Genomic DNA, 1,318 nt, shown 5'->3' on the forward strand with positions numbered 1-1,318 from the left:
TAAGAAAACACAAAATTAGTAAAAAACAAACCAAGTCACAAATTTTGCAGCAATCCAAACCAAAACAAAAGAGCAACTACAAAACTAACAAATAACCAAACTAGCAACGATAGCTTTAGATTTTCGAATTTTATATAAAAAAAAAGAAAATTAATTATTAATAAATATTTACGAGCGCTAAAATCAAAAAATAAAACTTAAAAAATTATAATATTTAAACTAAATTAATTTTAATACAAATTAAAAAAACAAAACCCCAAACAAATGAAGACCGTCAAAAAATTAATTATCGAGCGCATGAGCAGCGTCGATCATTCAGACAGCGGCAGTGCATCGCCCAGCGGCAGCAAGAAGCTCACCACAAACAAACAGCAAAAAGCTAGCAATGGCGGCGGCGCGGGCGGCGGTGGCTCTTCATCATCCACTACGCCCAATGATACTCAACTAATGCCGTACACTGGCGGTGGCGTCAGCGTCGTTGGCGACGATGACGGTGGTGATATTTTTGTCACTGCTATCGCTTATGACGAACCATTGGCGCCCTATGCCATTGCTGATCCATCGCCCNTACTGGCGGCGGCAGCGGTGGTGGTGTCAGCGTCGTTGGCGACGATGACGGTGGTGATATTTTTGTCACTGCTATCGCTTATGACGAACCATTGGCGCCCTATGCCATTGCTGATCCATCGCCCAGCCCCTCTATAGGCACAGCAGATACACCCAGCGCTGAATTGCAGCCAATGACCGGCGGCACCGGTGGTAGCCGTTCGCCATCCTCTGCCGCTGCTGCTATCATTGGCAATAATAGCGGCTCTCCCACCACATCCAACTCCTCACCTTTCAATTTTACACCCAACACCACCACCACCACCACCACTGGTGCAGCTGGCGTCTCAAATTCACTATCCGCACCAGCTATTAAACCACAAAAGAGTCGACGGAAAATTTCATTACCCTGGTTCCGACAATCGAGTGTTGTGCATAGTGGTTTGGCGCGTCAGTATACTATCGATTCGCCCGGCTCATTTCGCTTCTTTCGCCAGACGAGTAATACATTTAAGGTTTGTGCCAATGGGGGGGATGCGGTTGGGGTTGAAATGCAACATATTGTGTGTAATTAATTGTTGATGTGACTTATACTCGTATGCATTTTTATCTATGTACATACATATGTACATACATTGGGGTGGAACCTAAAAAAAAAGTTGCGTTTTTCCACCGGAATTATAAAATTTATTACATTTTAAGNCAATGCATTTTAATCTATATGCATACATATTTACGCACATTAGGGTGCAACTTCAAAGAAAAAAGTTGC

At 43.1% G+C, this 1,318-nt stretch overlaps 1 protein-coding gene across 1 annotated transcript; it reads left to right on the forward strand.

The window, feature by feature from the left end:
- Positions 1-264: 264 nt before the first annotated feature.
- LOC108381720 (putative protein TPRXL) lies at positions 265-1,061 on the forward strand (the record flags this gene model as incomplete). The annotated part of the gene is made up of 2 exons (XM_017638128.1): positions 265-496; positions 706-1,061. Coding segments are annotated over exons 1-2 (588 nt in total), but the record flags the coding sequence as incomplete, so codon positions are not given.
- Between the last annotated feature and the right edge of the window lie 257 nt (positions 1,062-1,318).

This window comes from Rhagoletis zephyria, unplaced genomic scaffold, assembly GCF_001687245.7.
Source record: "Rhagoletis zephyria isolate East Lansing unplaced genomic scaffold, Rhagoletis_zephyria_1.1 Rzeph_scaffold_23507, whole genome shotgun sequence".
NCBI lineage: Eukaryota > Metazoa > Arthropoda > Insecta > Diptera > Tephritidae > Rhagoletis > Rhagoletis zephyria.